Source organism: Vitis vinifera, chromosome 12, assembly GCF_030704535.1.
Source record: "Vitis vinifera cultivar Pinot Noir 40024 chromosome 12, ASM3070453v1".
Taxonomy (NCBI): Eukaryota; Viridiplantae; Streptophyta; class Magnoliopsida; order Vitales; family Vitaceae; genus Vitis; species Vitis vinifera.
In genome coordinates, this window is record NC_081816.1 from 7063177 (window position 1) to 7084267 (window position 21091).

At 32.9% G+C, this 21091-nt stretch overlaps 2 protein-coding genes across 2 annotated transcripts; both read left to right on the forward strand.

Annotated features, from left to right (window-relative positions):
- Window positions 1-143: 143 nt before the first annotated feature.
- LOC100241387 (protein DETOXIFICATION 40) lies at window positions 144-3110 on the forward strand. Its single transcript, XM_002279451.3, has 7 exons — window positions 144-482; window positions 583-1214; window positions 1596-1652; window positions 2068-2306; window positions 2518-2636; window positions 2734-2820; window positions 2972-3110. The coding sequence occupies exons 1-7, from the start codon at window positions 159-161 to the stop codon at window positions 3035-3037; spliced, it is 1524 nt and encodes a 507-aa protein (XP_002279487.1). The 5' UTR covers window positions 144-158; the 3' UTR covers window positions 3038-3110.
- Window positions 3111-13850: 10740 nt separating this feature from the next.
- On the forward strand, window positions 13851-16758 carry LOC100265485 (protein DETOXIFICATION 40). The gene is given in 7 exon segments (XM_003633261.4): window positions 13851-14192; window positions 14293-14924; window positions 15210-15240; window positions 15242-15267; window positions 15970-16208; window positions 16420-16538; window positions 16636-16758. Coding segments are annotated over 7 exon segments (1494 nt in total). The 5' UTR covers window positions 13851-13868.
- The last annotated feature ends 4333 nt before the right edge of the window (window positions 16759-21091 follow it).

The window sequence follows — 21091 nt, forward strand, 5'->3', positions numbered from 1 at the left end:
AGGTCAAGAAATGCCGTTTCGTTGTAAGGACCATTTTCAGTGCTCATCGATGCCTTTAAAGCCCACCACGAGATGGACATGGTGCATTTCGCTTGCTTATCGATTCCGACCACCGCTGGACCACCGTGATTATCGTCGCCGCCTCCGTCTAGAACCCAATGGAATCTTCTCGTGATGGTGTTAATGAGCCGATGTTACAGTCCAATCCACCATTGTCGTCGGAGGGAAGGTCTGAAACCAGTGGGCAGCTGGAGAGCATATTGTCCGACACTCGGCTGCCCTTCTGCCAGCGCCTCCTGGAGGCGACTTCGACTGAATCAAAGCTTCTTTTCAGACTCGCCGGCCCCGCCGTCGCTGTTTACATGATCAACTATCTCATGTCTATGTCCACCCAAATCTTCGCCGGCCACCTCGGTAATCTTGAGCTCGCCGCCGCCTCCCTCGGCAACACCGGCGTCCAGATGTTCGCTTACGGCCTCATGGTACCCATGATATTACTTACAGCTCTGACTAACAAGTATTTCTCTTGTTTGAGTCTTTTTATATATCTGTATTTATTCATTTCTCTGAGTTTATCAACAGTTAGGGATGGGGAGTGCCGTTGAGACTCTGTGTGGGCAAGCATTTGGAGCTCAAAAATTTGAAATGCTGGGCATTTATCTCCAGAAATCCACCGTTCTCCTCACCATAACCGGGTTCCTTCTCACTTTCATCTACATCTTCTGCAAACCCATCCTGATTCTTCTGGGTGAATCATCTGAAATCGCATCAGCAGCCGCGATCTTCGTTTACGGCCTCATTCCTCAAATCTACGCATACGCAGCCAACTTCCCGATCCAAAAGTTTCTACAGGCTCAAAGCATAGTGGCCCCAAGTGCATATATATCGGCAGCTACACTGTTGCTGCACCTGTTGCTGAGTTGGGTGGCTGTGTACAAGATAGGGCTGGGGTTGGTGGGTTCGTCGCTGGTGCTGAGCCTCTCATGGTGGATAATTGTGGTGGCTCAGTTCTTCTATATAGTAAAGAGCGAGAAGTGTAAGTACACATGGGGTGGGTTCAGTATGAAGGCTGTCTCTGGGTTGTGTGGGTTCTTCAAACTATCAGCAGCATCTGCAGTGATGCTGTGCTTGGAGACTTGGTATTTTCAGATTCTGGTTCTGCTGGCTGGCTTGCTTGAGAATCCTAAGGTGGCTTTGGATGCTCTGTCGATATGGTAAGGCAAAAAGGAGTTAATAACAGTACTTGGTTTTAATTCGGCAGAATTCAAGACACAACTTCTGTTAAAAAGCTTCTATAAAATCTTCATTATTATTTAAATATGAATGAAAAATATTTTTGATAGAAATTTAAATTAATAATAAAATATTTTTTTATAACAAAAGAACTATAGACTTTATCGTCACATAATCAAATGGGTAGGCTAGGTTAATTGTCAATTTGTTAACCAAACCAATAATTCAGAGAAATGATAGAAAAGTAATAAAGACTTTCAGTCTTTGCCTCCTACTTTATATTTTTTCCTTCTGCTAAATTTGCTTTTCAAAAAGACAAAAGAAAAAGTATCATCACCAAGCTTGTTGGTTATTTATTGCAGCATGACAATACTTGGATTTGTATTCATGATTTCAGTTGGATTCAATGCTGCTGCAAGGTTAGTATTCATCTATTTCTTCTATTTGACAAGTATATAACCCTTCAAATAATTCATTGATATTGCGGTTTGACGTCGACTTAAATTTTTTTTTTTTCTATTTTTTTTAATTTCTTTTAATTATTTTTTATATTAAAATTAAGGTCGAAACTATATTATTAAAAGCATAAAAAAGTTCTTTTTAGATATCATATAAAAGAGTTACAATCATCGTTCAATCTCATAGTACATATTCAACTTTTGAAACATGGAATTGGATTGTCACATTATGGGAACTTATCATTTTCATGTAATTGTTGAAGTTATATTCATAACATGGCCGCGTATAAATGAGCGGAAATGGTAAATATAAGGACACAATCATAAACGATGGTGCAAGTGTTACACGAATCTTTTGGCATGGTATGGTGGGCAGTGTAAGAGTGGGGAATGAGCTTGGAGCTGGGCACCCCAAATCAGCAGCATTTTCAGTGGTGGTGGTGACGCTGGTCTCCTTCCTAATATCAGTGGTAGCTGCGGCCGTCGTCCTTGTCCTTCGCCATGTCATTAGCTATGCTTTCACTGGTGGGGAAACTGTGGCGCAAGCTGTTTCTGATCTGTGTCCAGTCTTGGCCATCACCCTCATGCTCAATGGCATTCAACCAGTCTTATCAGGTAAAATCCCAACACCGTACGCCACACCACCTATGCTTTTAACTCCATGCAAATTAAATTAATAATATGATTTGTGATGGGTCACATTTGGTGGGGTTTATCTGCCACCTAATATGAACCTTTAAAGTTGATGGTTATTCATAAGATAGATTAATTGTACATATTTCATTGTTCTTCAACTTGTTGGTTAACCATATTGCAACCATTGAAGGCGTGGCTGTTGGGTGTGGATGGCAAGCTTTTGTGGCCTATGTAAATGTGGGTTGTTATTACATCGTGGGGGTGCCTTTAGGCTCACTCTTGGGCTTTTACTTCAAGCTTGGTGCAAAGGTACATATATTTCCACATCTCTACAGATTTGATCATTTCATATAGAGATGGAGAGTCAAACCAACCTTCTAAGCTTTGTAAGATGTCATTTGTGCAGGGAATTTGGTTAGGAATGCTAGGAGGCACATTAATGCAAACTTTTATTTTAATTTGGGTTACGGCACGCACCAATTGGAATAAGGAGGTACGTTTTCATTCATGTGTCTGTTTGAAGAAATAAATGTAGACAAATCAAATCGATGTTAAATTGAAAAAACTTCATTTGATATTTTTTGTCCTAAAATTTTTTATAAAATTAAAAATATTAAAGATACAAGATTTAATTAAATTTGCAGGTGGAAAAAGCTAAAGAAAGAATGGAAAAGTGGGATGACAAGAAGCAGCCACTTTTGATGGACTGAAAGAAACTTTGGGTGCACTTGATCTGTTTATTACATTTTGTCACAATTGAATTAGACCAGAATTTTAGTGGTTTTTTTTTTTTTTTTTGTCAGTGTATATGGTGTGGTTAGTGGAGATTGAATTGTAGGTTACTGATTTATGATATTTTGCTTAGGAGATCAAATTTCACGGTGAAATCTAATTTTTAAGTTTATGCTTGGTTTTCGGAAAATTTGAAGAAAAATGCAAAGGAAGAAAAGGTAGAAAGAAAAAATAGAAGGAAAGAAAAAATGAAGAAAAATAAAAAAATTGGTTTAAATTTAATAAATTATTTGTATACGTTTATTCAAACTCATTTTACTTATTTTTGTCTAATATAATAAAATTAAATAATTTAAAGATATATAAATTTAAATTAATTTTAATTGTATTTGGTATTTTTATATATATTGTTTTTCTTTTCTTACTCTTTTCCGGGAACCAAACATAACCTAAGTGTATTTTGAAAAAAAATCTCCAAAATATTTCATGTAATTTATCCTTATTTTGCAAAAACATAAAGTTGTTTTTTTCTTAGATAGGGAAACTTTAATTAAAATTTTAAAAGTATTAAAGTTGTCCTTGCTTTTAGTAAAATATTTTTAAACATAAAATTTATTATAAAAAATAAATAATTATTATAAAATATGAGATTTTGTACCACTATAATAACTTGTAGATGATCATCCATAAATATCTTTTTGTGACTTCCTATAAAATGGAAGGACCTCTCATGAAATTCTATAGAGTTTTCTCATGCATTCTATTATGTTTTTCTTGTTTTTTTTTCTTCTCTCACTTTGTTTTACAACATGTAATTAGCACGAATAGTCTAATAGTCTCTACAAAAGAAATAAAAAGATTTTTATTTATTTAGTGAAATAAAAAGACGTTATTCTCTTTAGAGAAATAGAAAGACGTTATTCTATTCAGAGAAATAGAAAGACTCTTCTCTTTTCTTTCTCATAAAAATGTATATGATAAATATATATTATGATTTTCTACTTTATTATACTTTGACTCTCTATTTTCACTTAAACTTTCTTAAACCAATATAGATGTTAATTGACATACGAACAAATATAATATATTCAATCATATCATATAACAACCCATACAAAATTTTATTTATCATGCAGGCTTCTCGGTTACTCCATTAGGGTTTTTTATTTTTATTTTAAAATTTAGAGTTTGACACGATGTTAAATAGAATTAATTATGGTCAAATAGAGATACTAATGGGAAATGATTTCTTTGAGCTAACCTATCTTTTAATATTATATGGGCAGATGATGATACGTAAAACAATAAATGGGCGCATGTGAAAAAATTAGAAAAAAAATATATATGTTATTGCAAAAGCACGTTTCCAAAATTCCACATGCTCACAAAAAAGTCATTAACTCGTGAACACAGTCTCACATGCTCACAAGCTCACAAAACGAGTTAGTAGTGGATATTCAACAACCAATACGATTAAGTGTAAAAACTAAGATTAAATATTTTTAGTTTTCAAGATAAATAATAAAAGTCATTTCCATGTCTTTGTTCTGTTTAATTCGACACTAAAGCTTTTTGAAAACAATGTGAATGTTAATTGACATATGAACAAATTTAATATATTTAATCATATCATACGACAATTCATTTTTAAAACAATGTGAATGTTAATTGACACACGAACAAATTTAATATATTCAATCATATCATACTACAATTCATACAAATTTTATTTATCACATAGGTTTCTCCATTTGATTTTTTTTAAAATTTAGAATTATGGATCAAATTGAGATTCTAATGGGAAATGATTTCTTTAAGCTACCCTATAATTCAATATTATATGGGCAGATGATCATATGTAAAATAATAAATGGGTGCATCTGAAAAATTCAGAAAAAAAATATATATGTTATAGCAAATGCACTTTTCCCAAAATAGCAATGTTTTAAAAACCGGACCGGACCGGCCGGTCTAGTCATTTGGATCGGATGGGGATCGAACCGGGGTCGGACCGCTTGAACCGGCGGTCCAACCGATGGCAACCGGCCGATTCAATTGATTTTAATTTTTTTTTTTTAAACAACATCAAAACGACGTTGTTTTGATGCTTCTGAAATCAAAATGACGCCGTTTTGGAGTCCTATTTAACAAAACGAAAATCTCCAGGCTGCGCCGCTACAACCTCCAAACTCCAACCCTTCCTCCTCCGCCCGCCGCCGACGCGTCCCAGCCGCGACACCAAGAGTCCAAGATAGATCCCGCCGACGGCCTACAACACACACACAGGTCCTGCTAGCGGCCCACAACACGCACACTGGTAGCTTCCCCCCTCTCCTCCGCCAGCCGTCGACGCATCCTTGCCATGACACCATGAGAGATCCTGCTGAAGGCCTGCGACACCCACACAAGTCCCGTCGACGGCCCACGACACACATACTGGTAGCTTCCCCCCTCTCCTCCGCCTGTCGTCAACGCATCCCTGCCGCGACACCAAGAGAGATCTCGCCAATGGCCTGCGACACTCACACAAGTCCCGCCGACGGCCCACGACACCCACACAGGTATCGCCTGCGTTGGAAAGCTCCCTCCCTCTCCCAGCTGGCAGCCCGCCCCGGCATTGGAGTTTGCTCAGTGAGTAGTTGTTTTCTAAGTTTTCTTTGCTATGCTATACAAGTTCATTAAGATTAATAGATTATTAATAATAATAATTCAAGGTGATGATGCTGATTGCTAAGATAAGTAGCTGGATTGTGTGTTTCCTCTAAATTTATTTATTTATTTTTTAAAGTAAATATACAATGAGGTAAATGTGGAAGGAAGCCATCATGCCTTCTGCTTTAATTAATTGCCTATTCATGAGGAATTCTTCAGTAACTTAAAGCAATATTGATTTAGTTTATAATATGATGGAATGCATAGGATGCTTTAATAATTCTTATTTTAAAAATGACCTTACCTTTGATGAAGAAGTGGTAAAATAATGGTATAATGATATCATACATTAATTATATACGAGTGATTATGAAGATTGATCTCTTTTGGACCACATGTATGTTGACGCATGCCATAGAGAAAATGTGAAAGCATGCATTGAAAAAGAAGCAGAATTTACAAGATATTTGTGGAAAAATTCTCCAAACATGATTGTTTAGATATTTGTGGAGTTTGCCCATCAATATATCTCTACAAAATTACTTTAGAATTTAGATAAATTTATAATTGGATCAAAACATGCTTGTTATAATGACCATTATTCCTTTAGATAAATTTATTCATTGATATGTGATTGTTATAAATTGTTGATGACTTTATTATAAATCATTAAATTGTTGATGACTTCCATTCTCTACGTTAATGTGAGATTTTTGTTTCTAATTTGATAGAGAAATAAAAAAAGGAATAAAACTTGACTTCATCCTCTGGTCAAGATTCAACTACCAATTCTCAATCAACTAGAAGTAAGACTGATCCTGCATGGGAGCATGTTTCTGAAGAAAGATATGCAAATGGAAGGAAAGCTTTTATTTGTTTGTATTGTAAAAAGATTACAAAAGGTGGGGGTATTCATAGAATGAAACAACATCTTGCTGGAGTGAAAGGAGATATCGGTCCATGTAAATCGGTTCCTCCTGATGTAAGATTTCGAATGGAAAATTCTTTGCAAGAGTTTGTGAATTCTAAGAAAGCAACCCAAGAAGCATATGAATGTAGAAATCCTTATGGTCCTAATGTGTCACAATTTGAAGGGATATGGCAGAAGGTGAGGAAGAGGTTCAAGAAATGCAAAGTTCTATGGTAGCTAATAGTGGAAAAAGGAAAAAATCAACAGTGGATAAGTATTTTGCACCAAGAAATACTCAAGGAGCTCAACCTTCTATGAGGAATGTACTAGCTGGGAAAGAAGCTATTTGGAGAGCGGATATGGCAATTGGGAGATTCTTTTATGATGCATGCATTCCTATTAATGCAGTGAATTCCTTCTACTTCAAGCCAATGTTGGATGCTATATCTGCAATTGGTCCTGGATATAAGGGTCCAAATTACCATCAACTACGGGTTAATCTTTTAAAGAATGCCAAGAAAAAAGTTCAGTTACTTGTGGACTCTTATCGTGCAATTTGGGCAAAAGTTAGGTGCACAATAATGGGTGATGGTTGGACAAATAATAAACAAAGAACACTCATCAACTTCCTTGTGTATTGTCCTGAAGGAATATCGTTTGTGAAATCCGTTGATGCTTCGGACATTGTCAAGGATGCAATTAATTTGTTTCAGTTATTTGATGAGGTGATTGAATGGGTTGGTCCACTCAATGTAGTTCATATAGTCACTGATAATGTAGCAAATTATGTGGCCGCGGGGAGATTGATTTCTCATAAGCATAAACACATTAATTGGTCACCTTGTGCAGCTCATTGTCTTAATTTGATCTTTAAGGATATTGGTAAGATGGACCATGTTTCTGAACTTGTAAGACATACATCAAAGGTGACAATTTTTGTTTATAATCATGTTGCTTTGTTAAGTTGATTGAGAAAAAGAGAAGGATGGACAGAGATTTTGCGACCTGGTGCAACTCGCTTTGCTACTACATTCATTGCACTCAAGAGTCTTCATGATCATAAACATGACTTGCAAGCTTTGGTGACTAGTAAGTTTTTTGTGGACTCTAGATATTCAAATGATTATAAAAGCAAAGTTGCAGTTTCCATCATCTTGGATAATAGATTTTGGAATGATTGTTTAATTGTTGTGAATCTTATGTCTCCACTAATGCGCGTATTGCGTATTGTTGATTGTGATGAGAGGTCTTCGATGGGATATGTGTATGAAGGCATGTATAGGGTTCGTTTGGGCATCAAGAAATTGTTTAACTACAATGAAAGACTATACAAGCCTTATACAGAGATCATAAAGCAATGTTGGGATCAACAACTAAAGAAAAGCATTCATTCAGCAGCTTATTGGTTGAATCCATGTTTCCAATATGATCAGGAAAAATTTTGTAATAAGCCAAATGTTATTGGAGGTGTCATGGATGTTACTGATCAGAAAGTTCTGAAAGGCAAGCTTGAAACAATGAATGAAATGGAGTTATTTCGTGATCGATTGGGAAGTTTTGGAAGAGAACTTGCTTATTCTTCACGTGAAGTACTTCAACCTGGTAAAATATTATTTTCATTTATTAGTATGTTTATTCTTTTTTATTAGTTACCTACTTACTATTTAATATTTTAAATTTGCTAATGTGTTTTATTTTTTTTCTTATTTTTAATGTGAAATGGTAACTAGATGAATGGTGGAGGCTACATGGATATAGTGCATCACATTTGCAAAAGTTAGCCATTCTAATATTGAGCCAAACCGCATCGTCTTCTGGATGTGAGAGGAATTGGAGTGTCTTTGAACGTATACATACCAAAAGAAGGAATAGATTGGAACATCAAAGGCTTAATGATCTTGTATACGTTCATGACAATTTGCACCTAAAAAATCGGTATAAATGATTTCTTAGTTGTTTTGAATTTAAATTCTTCTATTCACAATTATGAATAATTATATGCTTTTTTTTTTTAGGTTCTATAACAAGAAAAGAATCTATGATCCCATTGACTATGCATGCATTGATGAGACCGATTTTTGGGTAGTTGATGACGATCAACCAGCAGAGTTAGATGTTGAAGAATTGGAAGATCTTCTATATGAAGAAGGGTCAATTCCAATAAATGAAGTGGAAGGTTCAAGTTCTCACATTGGTTAGTAAAATATTTAAATTTATAAAAGTTCAATAATTATATTTTTTTTCTTCAAAAATGATTTCTTGTTGATATATATTCAATATTTTTGTAAATGATGAGGATGGTGGTGACGTGGCTATAGAAGGGCTTGATGTGGAGAACTTTGGTTTTCCAAATGCTCATGTTCAATCTCCATATTCCAATTTCCAAAATGAATGAAGACATGAATTTTATATTTATTAGTATGCAAAAAACTTCATGAATATTCAAACATTGACATGTTATATTTTTATTTTGAGTAATTATTTAAGTGTTGTGGACCTATGGTTGACATTTGTATTATCTATTATGGACAATGTGTTAAGTTAACAACTCTTTGATAATTTGGTTATTATAGGATAGTAATGGTTTGATTATTTGATAAATATTGAGTTAATTGACATTATGAATATATAACATCTTATATTGTGTTATAGATATCATATATGATAATTGATGACTTCTACATGTAAAAATTTTTGTGACAAAACTCAACAAACAAAGTAGATGCTGTCAAAATTTACATAGAATTTATTAAATTTTTAATTTTTTATAATATATAAAATAATAAAATATATATTTATGACGTCACCGGTTCAATAGCGGTTCGATAGCGATTCGACCGTCGGTCCGACCGGTGAACCGTGAACCGGTAACTTTTCCGGTTCAATGACCGATCCGGTTCTGAAAACATTGCAAAATAGTTTCATATGCTCACAAAAAAGTCAATGTTTTTGGTCAAAATAAAAATTTTATAACTTAATTTCCAAATACACAAGACAAGCACACAAATGAATAAAAGGACTTTAGAATTTAATATGCTTTAATTTGTGGTGCTCAATGAATTCTTTTACCTTTTTAGGGTTATGTTCAAGAGGAAAATTTGAAGAAAATAAAAGAGTAAGTAAAAATAATGAATTTTCTTTGGTTGGTGGAGGAAAAAAGATAATCTTTTGAATAATACACTTTTCTTTGAATTTTTTTAATAAAGAAAATAGAAAATAAAATATTTTAATATTTTCTTTATTTTTTTTATTTCCTTTATTCTAATTCACTCCCTAAATTCTTTTGGCTCATAATATGATCCAAATAAATAGATTAAAAAAAATCTATCTAATTTAGGCATATGTGATTTGATTTCATCCATTTTCATAAAATAAAAAAAATAATAAAAATGGTTATCAGATAATTGAGCATAATTTAGAGTCGGTATTGCTATGAAACACCAAAATATCGTTAAAAATTGATAAATGATTTTTATAATTTACCCATAAATAAATTTATTGCCTTAACCTCTTTCTTGAAAGGAATATCTTACTCTCTTGATCATCTTGGCTTTCTAAATGGTACAATGTGATGCATGTATAACCAACCATTAAATCTTTTTAATTCTTATCTATGGATGTGGACAACCTAAAATTAATTCTTTACTTTTCAAGAATTGTGTCTTTAAAGTATGGAACAATATAGTTTTGGGCCTAATACACTAACTATATTTGTCATGTTATGGAATGAAATTTGCAATGTTAGATAATCATCCTAGAAATTGTTTTTAGCTTAAAAAGTGTTTTTGATAGAAAAGTAAAAGTGAGTTTTATATTGACTTTAGAAAACATTTTTATTCTTTATAACACTTGAATGATAAAAAAAAATTCAAGTGCTAGAGATATTAGAAGCGTTTTCTAGAATCACTATCAAATAAACTTTAAGTGATTGTTTGATAGTGATTCTAAGAAATGATTATAATCTTTTTAGGACTTAAATTTTTTTATTTTTTAAGTATTAAAAATTGTTGAAACACTTTCTAAAATCAAGGTCAAATAGACTTTTAGAGTACATTTGATAATGATTCTAAAAAACGTTTATAATATTTCTAACACTTGAATGATAAAAAAATTTAAGTATTAAAAATATTGGAAGCGTTTTGTAAAATCACTTTCAAATGGGCTTTAAGAATTTAGTAAAATTTAGAAAACACTTTTTAAATCTAAAAAATTATTTATAATATTGAAAAATCACTTTTAGTGTTTTCTAAAGAAACATGTGTGTGGACCTGCATTTCGCATGATGCGTTCCCACTCAATGACAAAACTCGTTTTTTTTTTTTTGTGAAAATTTTGATTTTTTTAAAAGACTTGGAGTCGCCACTTATTTTTGTTTTATTTTTTTAAGGGAAAACAAAATAAGAAAGAAAACCCTAAGTGTGACTCCTTATTTAGAAAAGATAGTAAGTGAAAAACTAAAGTCGGGTACGAGGGTCAAGTTACTTATTGGGAAGGTACGATAAAGACCGTAACACCCCTCTAAGTCCCTAAAACGGGTCTCTACTAAAGAAAATGAAACAAGTGTGGCAATTAACTAGGAAATCAATGGATACCAAAAAGATGATCAAATAATAAAACGGAATATGCGTAAGAATAAGCAAAGTGAGAGTAAGATCATACCTTAACAGCAAGTAATAGTACGCTATCACGGAAACAAGGTTAGTGCACAATGATAAGTGTAAAATATCTCACACAAAACCAATCAAGATCAAACAATATCAATCATGTAATTCACTTGAATTATTTTTGAAAGAAATGTTATGAATGTTGGGCCCCCACCAAAGCCTAATTTATCTTACATGAATTAATATCACAAATTCCATTATTATGGAATTATGAAAATTGTCTTCATTGCTTATTTAAAAATCGAGGAAAACGAAAAATTATTTTTAAATCAAAGAAAATTTGTAAAAGTACTTACTTGTAAGGAAAAGTAGCAAATTTATTGAAATCGGGATTTTTGGTGACCTAAAACCCTAATGAAGGATGAAAGTTGAGGACTTAAAATTATTCAAAAAACCGGAGTGGCATGAAAAATATTTTTGAAAATCGAAGTGGAATTCAAACTATTTGAAAGAAAACTAAAGTTTTGAAATTTATTTGAAAATTGAAGTCTCGAAAATTAAATTTAAAAATTGGAATTCTGAAAAAAAAAATTGAAAGAAATTGGAGTTTTTGAAAATTGTTTGTGAATTGGAGTTTTAAAAATTATTTGAAAATTAGAGTTCTGAAAATTAAATTTGAAAGAAATTGGAGTTTTGAAAATTAATTTTGAAAGAAATTGGAGTTTTGGAAATTAAATTTGAAAGAAATTGGAGTTTTGAAAATCAATTGAGAATTGGAGTTTTGAAAATTAATTTTGAAAGAAATTGGAGTTTTGGAAATTATTTGAGAATTGGTGTTTTGAAAATTAAATTTAAGAATTGGAGTTTTAGAAATTAAATTTGAAAGAAATTGGAGTTTTAAAAATTAGTTTTAAGAATTGAAATTTTGGACATTAAATTTGAAAGAAATTGGATTTTTGAAAATTAAGTTTCAACATCAAAAAATGAAAAAAAGAAAAAAGAAAAAAGGATGACACGTGGCATTTAGGTTATTGCACTAGAGAGTGGTCATGCATAGCCATGTACACGTGTGCTCCTGTCAAGCCTCATTTCTATCTCAAATAAAGCCCAACAGTCAAGCCCATGTAAAACAAAAGCCCAAATCTGATTAGAAATTAAGTATAACAAAACAGCCCAAATGACGTATTTGCATTCTAATTAAGCCAAACCTGAATTGATGCCCTCATGTGTGATAACTCAAAATAACCCACTCAAATCAACAATCCAATTCATATGCAGGGGCAATTCAAACAACCCAAACGAAACCCAATAGAATAAACAACAACAACTATAGAAATCAAGGGAAGAAAATACGGAGTTGAAGAAAAAAAAATGGGACGGGAGAAAAATATGTAAGGGCCCCCAAATGGGAAGAGAGCCAAGTGGGTAGGAAGAAGAAAAAAAAAAAAAAGGAAAAATGATAGAAGAAAGGTGAGGGGGCATGCCTCCATGACGTGGGATGGATGGGGTAGGTGAGAGCAGGTAAGGGAGTGAGAGGAGAGAGAAATGAAGAAAAGAAAAATAAAATAACAATAATAATAATAATAATAATATAAAATAATAAAAATTAATAATTAGGTAGTGAAAGGGCAAAAAAATCATATTTAATCGAAATTTAAAATCTAACGATAAAATTAGATTCAAAATTAATGTAAAAATAAAATTAAGACAAATTTTAGGATTTATAATATGATATATAATTTTTTTTTAAAAAAAATATTTTTACTAAAAATACTTCAAATACAAACACAGTAAAAACATTATTGAGTTGATTCTGCCTTTGTCGGATTAATATATACTTTTAAAACTCTAAATTATTGAAGTGTTTGATTTGCATTAACGGAATTTCAACACCTACCATTCTTCTAAAATGGCAAGGGTTGATTACCAGCCACACTTATTTAATCTTTAATTTATCATGCATTGCCCAACCATGTCATTCAGATTATGGAGTGGGGCTCATTACAAATATAAATAATTGGAAAATTTTATTTTATTTTTATGGCTGAAAACTCCACTAATAATTTTTAATTTCAACATTTTCCCTTTTTTATATATATAATATATACAATCTCATATTGCCCATAACAAAAACCTAAGAAGGGATTAATCGAGCATGAAAAAGGGCATAGAGGATATAAGGTAATAAATCCTAGACCTTGGTGAGGGGTAATATATATATATAAATTGAATAAAAAAATTTAGAGCCAAAAAGAGAAAAGTGTGCTCATGTTTAAAGAGAAGTCAAATAGTAAAAACCTATTCTTTAAGATGTAAAATAAGGAAAATGCATTATTTTATTTTAATTATTTCTTTAATTAAAAAATTAAAATTAAAATTCTTTTTATTTGAAATAAATTTGCTTCCAAATATTGGATTTTTGTTTTTATTTTATTTTATTTTATTTTTTGCCCTTTTCCAAAGTAGAACCTTTTGAGAAGGTTTGACAAAAAGAGATTAAATAATAAAAACAAAATCACTTTCAGTGCTCATCAGTGCCTTTAAAGCCCACCACCAGATGGACGTGGTGCATTTCGCTTGCTTATCGATTCCGACCACCGCTGGACCTCCGTGATTATCGTCGCCGCCTCCGTCTAGAACCCAATGGAATCTTCTCGTGATGGTGTTAATGAGCCGATGTTACAGTCCAATCCACCATTGTCGTCGGAGAGAAGGTCTGAAACCAGTAGGCAGCTGGAGAGCATATTGTCCGACACTCGGCTGCCCTTCTGCCAGCGCCTCCTGGCGGCGACATCGACTGAATCGAAGCTTCTTTTCAGACTCGCTGGGCCCGCCGTCGCTGTTTACATGATCAACTATCTCATGTCTATGTCCACCCAAATCTTCGCCGGCCACCTCGGTAATCTTGAGCTCGCCGCCGCCTCCCTCGGCAACACCGGAGTCCAGATGTTCGCTTACGGCCTCATGGTACCAATGATATTACTTACATCTCTGACTAACAAGTATTTCTCTTGTTTGAGTCTTTTTATATATCTGTATTTATTCATTTCTCTGAGTTTATCAACAGTTAGGGATGGGGAGTGCCGTTGAGACTCTGTGTGGGCAAGCTTTCGGAGCTCAAAAATTTGAAATGCTGGGCATTTATCTCCAGAAATCCACCGTTCTCCTCACCATTACCGGGTTCCTTCTCACTTTCATCTACATCTTCTGCAAACCCATCCTGATTCTTCTGCGTGAATCATCTGAAATCGCATCAGCAGCCGCGATCTTCGTTTACGGCCTCATTCCTCAAATCTACGCATACGCAGCCAACTTCCCGATCCAAAAGTTTCTACAGGCTCAAAGCATAGTGGCCCCAAGTGCATATATATCGGCAGCTACACTGTTGCTGCACCTGTTGCTGAGTTGGGTGGCTGTGTACAAGATAGGGCTGGGGTTGGTGGGTTCGTCGCTGGTGCTGAGCCTCTCATGGTGGATAATTGTGGTGGCTCAGTTCTTCTATATAGTAAAGAGCGAGAAGTGTAAGTGCACATGGGGTGGGTTCAGTCTGAAGGCTGTCTCTGGGTTGTGTGGGTTCTTCAAACTATCCGCAGCATCTGCAGTGATGCTGTGCTTGGAGACTTGGTATTTTCAGGTTCTGGTTCTGCTGGCTGGCTTGCTTGAGAATCCTGAGGTGGCTTTGGATGCTCTGTCGATATGGTACGGCAAAAAGGAGTTAATAATAAAATCTTCATTATTATTTAAATATAAATGAAAAATATTTTTGATAGAAATTGAAATTAATAATAAAATATTTTTTTATAAGAAAAGAACTATAGACTTTATTGTCACATAATCAAATGGGTAGGCTACGTTAATTATCAATTTGTGAACCAAACCAATAATAAGGACTTTCAGTCTTTGCCTCCTACTCTTTATTTTTTCCTTTTGCTAAATTTGCTTTTAAAAAGTATCATCATCAAGCTTGTTGGTTATTTATTGCAGCATGACAATACTTGGATTTGTATTCGTGATTTTTAGTTGGGTTCAATGCTGCTGCAAGGTCAGTATTCATCTATTTCTTCTATTTGACAAGTAACCCTTCAAATAATTCATTGATATTGCGGTTGGGTGTCTATATATTTGTTAGACTTAAAAATTTTTTTTTCTATTTTTCTTTAATTTCTTTTAATTATTTTCAATATTAAAATTAAGGCCGGAACTATATTATTGAAAGCATCAAAAAGTTCTTTCTAGATATCATATAAGAGAGTTACAATCATCATTCAATTACATCATACTTTAATCATATTATTATTTTATGTGGGTCACTTAATAGAGCTTTAAAATACGAGTCAACATGATTTATTAATATTTTTAAAAATAAAATAGGGAAATCTCATATTATCTCCTATGCCATTAAAAAAATCACTTTTTTATTCAATTTACTTTGTAAAATATAATTGGGCTTTATTTATAGTATCCAAAATTACATTTTTTTAATACGTAACAAAAGATAAATTAGGTGATATTACATATATATATTCGAATCATTTAACAGTTCAAATCTCATCTTACATATTCAACTTTTGAAACATGGAATTGGATTGTCTCCATTATGGAAACTTATCATTTTCATGTAATTGTCGAAGTTATATTCATGACATGGCCGCATATAAATGAGCGGAAATGGTAAATATAAGGACATAATCATAAATGATAGTGCAAGTGTTACACGAATCTTTTGGCATGGTATGGTGGGCAGTGTAAGAGTGGGGAATGAGCTTGGAGCTGGGCACCCCAAATCAGCAGCATTTTCAGTGGTGGTGGTGACTCTGGTCTCCTTCCTAATATCAGTGGTAGCTGCGGCTGTGGTCTTTGTCCTTCGTCATGTCATTAGCTATGCTTTCACTGGTGGGGAAACTGTGGCGCAAGCTGTTTCTGATCTGTGTCCAGTCTTGGCCATCACCCTCATGCTCAATGGCATTCAACCAGTCTTATCAGGTAAAATCCCAACACCGTACGCCACACCACCTATGCTTTTAACTCCATGCAAATTAAATTAATAATATGATTTGTGATGGGTCACATTTGGTGGGGTTTATCTGCCACCTAATGTGAACCTTTAAAGTTGATGGTTATTCATAAGATAGATTAATTGTACATATTTCATTCTTCTTCAACTTGTTGGTTAACCATATTGCAACCATTGAAGGCGTGGCTGTTGGGTGTGGATGGCAAGCTTTTGTGGCCTATGTAAATGTGGGTTGTTATTACATCGTGGGGGTGCCTTTAGGCTCACTCTTGGGCTTTTACTTCAAGCTTGGTGCAAAGGTACATATATTTCCACATCTCTACAGATTTGATCATTTAATATATAGGTGGAGAATCAAACCAACCTTCTAAGCTTTGTAAGATGTCATTTGTGCAGGGAATTTGGTTAGGAATGCTAGGAGGCACATTAATGCAAACTTTTATTTTAATTTGGGTTACGGCACGCACCAATTGGAATAAGGAGGTACGTTTTCATTCATGTGTCTGTTTGAAGAAATAAATGTAGACAAATCAAATCGATGTTAAATTGAAAAAACTTCATTTGATATTTTTTGTCCTAAAATTTTTTATAAAATTAAAAATATTAAAGATACAAGATTTAATTAAATTTGCAGGTGGAAAAAGCTAAAGAAAGATTGGAAAAGTGGGATGATAAGAAGCAGCCACTTTTGATGGTCTGAAAGAAACTTTGGGTGCACTTGATCTGTTTATTACATTTTGTCACAATTGAATTAGACCAGAATTTTAGTGGTTTTTTTTTTTTTTTTTTTTTCAGTTTTTATGGTGTGGTTAGTGGAGATTGAATTGTAGGTTAGTGATTTCTAATATTTTGCTTGGGAGATCAAATTTCACTGTGAAATATAAATTTTAAGGTTATGTTTGATTTCCAAAAAATTTGAAAAAAAATGCAAAGGAAAAAAATGTAGAGATGAAAAGTAGAAGGAAAGAAAAAATGAAGAAAAATAAAAATTAGATTTAAATTTAATATGAAGAACAAAATTGTTAACTAACAATTTTGTACAACTTTATGAAATTTATATAACTAAAAGTTATAATGGAATATATTATAGCCTAAAGCTATGATAATAAGCATATAGATAGTATTTACATATTATCAAAAGATTAATATTTTGTATATCAAGTTATACAAATAGGTAAGTATTTAATAGTTTTTATAAATTTTTATTATTAGAAGTTATACTGTCATTAGTAGAAAAATTTACATATAAATGTGGAATTTTGGATTGCATGAAAGTATGATATTTTTGTATTAAAGGTGATAGTTTGGAATATTTTTTTATTCTAGTTGTTTAACACACAATAATATTTTGATTTAGAAAATTGAGATTCTTTGTATACATGTGAAATATATGACTTGGTCATATGATTAATAAATTGATTTTGCATGCCAATTTTCTTTATAACATGTTTTTATTACTAAATTATATAAAATAATATATATTATTGCATGTTGCCACATATGGTATTTTTATTAATGCAATAATTTCATTATCAAAAAATAATTTTGAAATTACAATAGGTTCAACTATAGTTCTCAATATATTATGTTATATCTTTACATGTATGTTTAAATGGATTTGTAGTATTTCAATTAAAGTTTTGATATAACAAAATGTTTTAAATCATGATATGTTATCTTGAAATTTTGATTTATGAATTAATTTTTGCACATTGATTTAAATCATAATAATATTTTGAATAAAATTATTGATCTATTACTACAATTAGTTTGATTATTGAAATACTTCCTCGTTATTTCATGTGTAAATTGTTTCATACTTACAAAATCAAATGTGTGAGATTATTTAAGAAATATGTAACTTTAAATTATCTTTTCATATTTGTTTTATTGTATTATATATGCTATCATTGCTTTTACACAAGTTATTAAGTTAAATCATCATCAATGACTAATATTTTTCAATTGATTTAAACTCTTTCTTTATGATAATATTTCTTCAACTCTATAAAGACGAGGACTTTATGACAATGTTTTATGACTTGTTACTTTGATGAAACTCTTGTTTCATTAATTGCCCAATATTGATGATAAACAATGTTAATACTATATCAGGTGAGAGAAACTTGATTAAAGACTCTAGAAGAGCTTATACCATGTTACTTATAGTATTTGATTCCATGTGAATGACACTTTATATGATGCTAGATCTAGAAGAATCTTGTAAGACTAAGGTGGTGTTTGTTTTTTGGGTGAATAGAAAAAGTCAAAATATTTGGCTTTTTTTATTAAGCTAAAAGTAGCATATTGACATCATCCAACATAATTAAACTGAACCTATTGATAACAAGTTCATTTTAGCTATGTTGGATGATGTCAACAAGTTACTTTTAGTTGAATAAAAAAAACCAAATATTTTGACTTTTTCTATTCAGCCAAAAAACAAACACCGCCTAACTTAGTCCCCTAGGGTAAAAGATCGTATGGATGTACATTATAAAATCAGAAGTTTTTATTTAGTGACTAGTCTACCTATACACTTAAAAGGTAGAACGACATGTGTGGATTATCATTTTAATAAAACAATTTTCTCACCGTTAGGAGGAGAAGAGCCAGTTCCAAAAGAACGACGTGAAATTATTTGGAATGCATTAACTTTGACTTATCTTGATTCTCGTACCAATCAATGTGAACTGAAAGTTTAAAAGATTATTTATTTGCAAAATCTTGCAAATCAATTACCAGATGCATTCATTGATTCAAAAAAAAAAAAAAGACAAAGTCATATATCCCAACTGCAAATACTCTAGCATGAATTGATGTCCATGTAGGACAGTTAACAAATGAATATAAGATATGCCTGAAACGTGGTAAACCCGTCGACTCAAAGGATGTAACTCCCCGAAAGAGAAGAACCCAAGAAAAACTTGGCACTTTAAAAGAGACCATCAAATGACTGATCAGTTTAAAATTGATAAATCTATAGCTCCAAAAGAAGCACAAATAATGCAGAAAACCCCTGAAGAGACACATATTGAACAAGAAGCCCCTGAAGAGACACATATTAAACAAAAAACCCCTAAAGAGGCACATGTACCTAAAAATTGTGAGATCTCAGTAAGTTATTGAGAAAACAAATGTTATGTTTAGTTAAGAAAAACACCCAAAAGGGGGGGGGGGGGTGAATTGGGTTTTTAAAATCTTTTCAATCACAACAAAATTAAACAAAATATAAGCAAAGTAAAGAGATAGAGTTGAGAGAATTCAAACTCGGGTTTATAATGGTTCGACACTTCCTTGCCTACGTCCACTCTCCTCAACCTCCTAACCGAGTGAGAGTTCCACTAACTTGAAGCTTCAACTAAGCTTCCAATTTTCTTACACTTGGATTCCGGCTCCAATGGGCTCTTACACAACCTTTTCAAGATTCAACCCTCTTGAAGGCTTTAACACTCAGATTGTAACAAAATATGCTCACTCAACCTAGCTTAAAGATGGCTCAAATACAAGGCAAAGCTAGGATGACAACAAGAGTGCACTAAAGGATATGCAAGTGGTGATTTAATGCACTTATGAAAGAAATGAGAGCTTTTTGATCAAGAACAGGTAGGTGGGCTTTGAATGCAAGTGTTCTCTTATCAATAAATGAAGTGGAGCTCTCAATTTATAGGTTTCTAAGCTCGGGAGTCAAAATCAGCAAAAGGCAACCTCGTCCTGTCGAGCTAGGGGTCGACCGGTTCACTAGCCGTTGGAGCATTTAATGCATGACAGGTTACCGTTGCCTCAACTGGACCTCGACCGGTAAAGGAATCACCTCGACCGGGAAGAGAAGACTACTGGGAGAGAGAGAAGGTTTTTAACCTTCCTCGATCGGTCCTCGACCGGACGACCTAAACCGGTCGACCGGTTGACCATAGCCTCGACCGGTTGAGCATTTTTTGCCCCGAAAAACCTATTTTTTTATTCCTTTCTTTTCTAACACTTAGGCAAGGTCTTTAGGTAAATTATTAAGCCAATTTTGAAACATTTTGCCTAAGGTAAATTAGTTAAAAACTCAGGTTTTAATGAAGTCGACGTTTTAAAGAATAAACTGAGTTTTTTAAGATACATGAAAACATATGAAAATCCTAAGTGCACTCATGCATTCATCTTACATTAGTTTCCTATGATCTCAAGTCTTCCAACCGTCTCAATTTTGTATCCATTTGGTCCTTTGATGAATTTTCGAGTTTATACCTGAGATTCTTAAACATTAAACCAATTAGTTACTTAACCATGGTTTGTTATCATCAAAACCTGATTAGGAGAACCCTTGGGCTAACAGTTATGTATACACGGGAAAAAAATGGGATCGAAATAATATTATTATTAACAATATTTTTGCTTTCCACGTGGCCTCCAATATTGTAAGAAATTATGGAGGTCCTAAACCATGAAATATGGAAGAATGCCGACATAGAAATGATTGGCCAAAATGGAAAGAAGTTATGTAGACATAGTTAAACTCATTAACAAAACGAGAAGTTTTTAAACTTGTAGTCTAAACACCTGAAGATGTAAAACTTGTTGGGTACAAATAGGTATTTGTATAAAAACGCAATGAGAATAATGAGATCATAAGATATAAAGCGTTATTAGTAGCACAATGTTTCTCGCAGAGACCTGGTATTGACTACGAGGAAACATACTCTCTTGTCATGGATGCAATCACATTTCATTTCTTAATTAGTTTGGTAGTCTCAGAAGGACTAGATATGCGTCTCATGGATGTTATTACAATATATTTATACGGATCCATGGATAATGATACATACATGAAAATTCCTAAAGGATCCTGAAACAAATTGTATAA